Source organism: Eurypyga helias, unplaced genomic scaffold, assembly GCF_000690775.1.
Source record: "Eurypyga helias isolate BGI_N326 unplaced genomic scaffold, ASM69077v1 scaffold21859, whole genome shotgun sequence".
Classification (NCBI taxonomy): Eukaryota; Metazoa; Chordata; class Aves; order Eurypygiformes; family Eurypygidae; genus Eurypyga; species Eurypyga helias.
This window is the reverse complement of record NW_010271722.1, coordinates 645-1076: the sequence shown is the minus strand read 5'-3', so window position 1 is coordinate 1076 and position 432 is coordinate 645. Positions and strand designations below refer to the sequence as shown.

The following is a 432-nucleotide window of genomic DNA, read 5'->3' as shown; positions in this document are numbered from 1 at the left end:
GCAGCCATCCAGCAGCGGGATCATGCTCCTCCTTCCCTTCCCCAGCCCCTTGCCTGGCTGGCACCCCATCCTCACTGCTCCCACGGGAACGGGGGCTGCGCTGGTGCCAGTCGGTGCTCTGCCCGTGCCCCGGCGCGGTGGGAGATGGCTGAGCGTGCCGGGCCGGCTCCTTTCCAACCCCCGGCGATCCAGACCCGAGGTCACTGGGCTCTGCTCCCTTTTCCCACAGCTTGAAGAAGAACACGCACACGTATTTCTACACCAGCTTTGTGGCCTACATCTTCGGGCTGGGCCTGACCATCTTCATCATGCACATCTTCAAGCACGCCCAGGTGAGCTCTGCCACGCTGCCTCCCGCCAGCGCGTGCCACGAGCTTCCTGCGTCGTGCCAGGGAAAAGTAGATGCCTTCCTCCTCTTGGCTTTGCTTTTCC

At 63.7% G+C, this 432-nt stretch overlaps 1 protein-coding gene across 1 annotated transcript in view; it reads left to right on the top strand.

The window, feature by feature from the left end:
- HM13 (histocompatibility (minor) 13) overlaps nt 1–432 on the top strand; it is an 8858-nt gene that overhangs the window by 7914 nt on the left and 512 nt on the right. Inside the window, 1 exon segment of the mRNA XM_010158922.1 lies at nt 230–332. Coding sequence (XP_010157224.1) covers nt 230–332 — 103 coding nt within the window.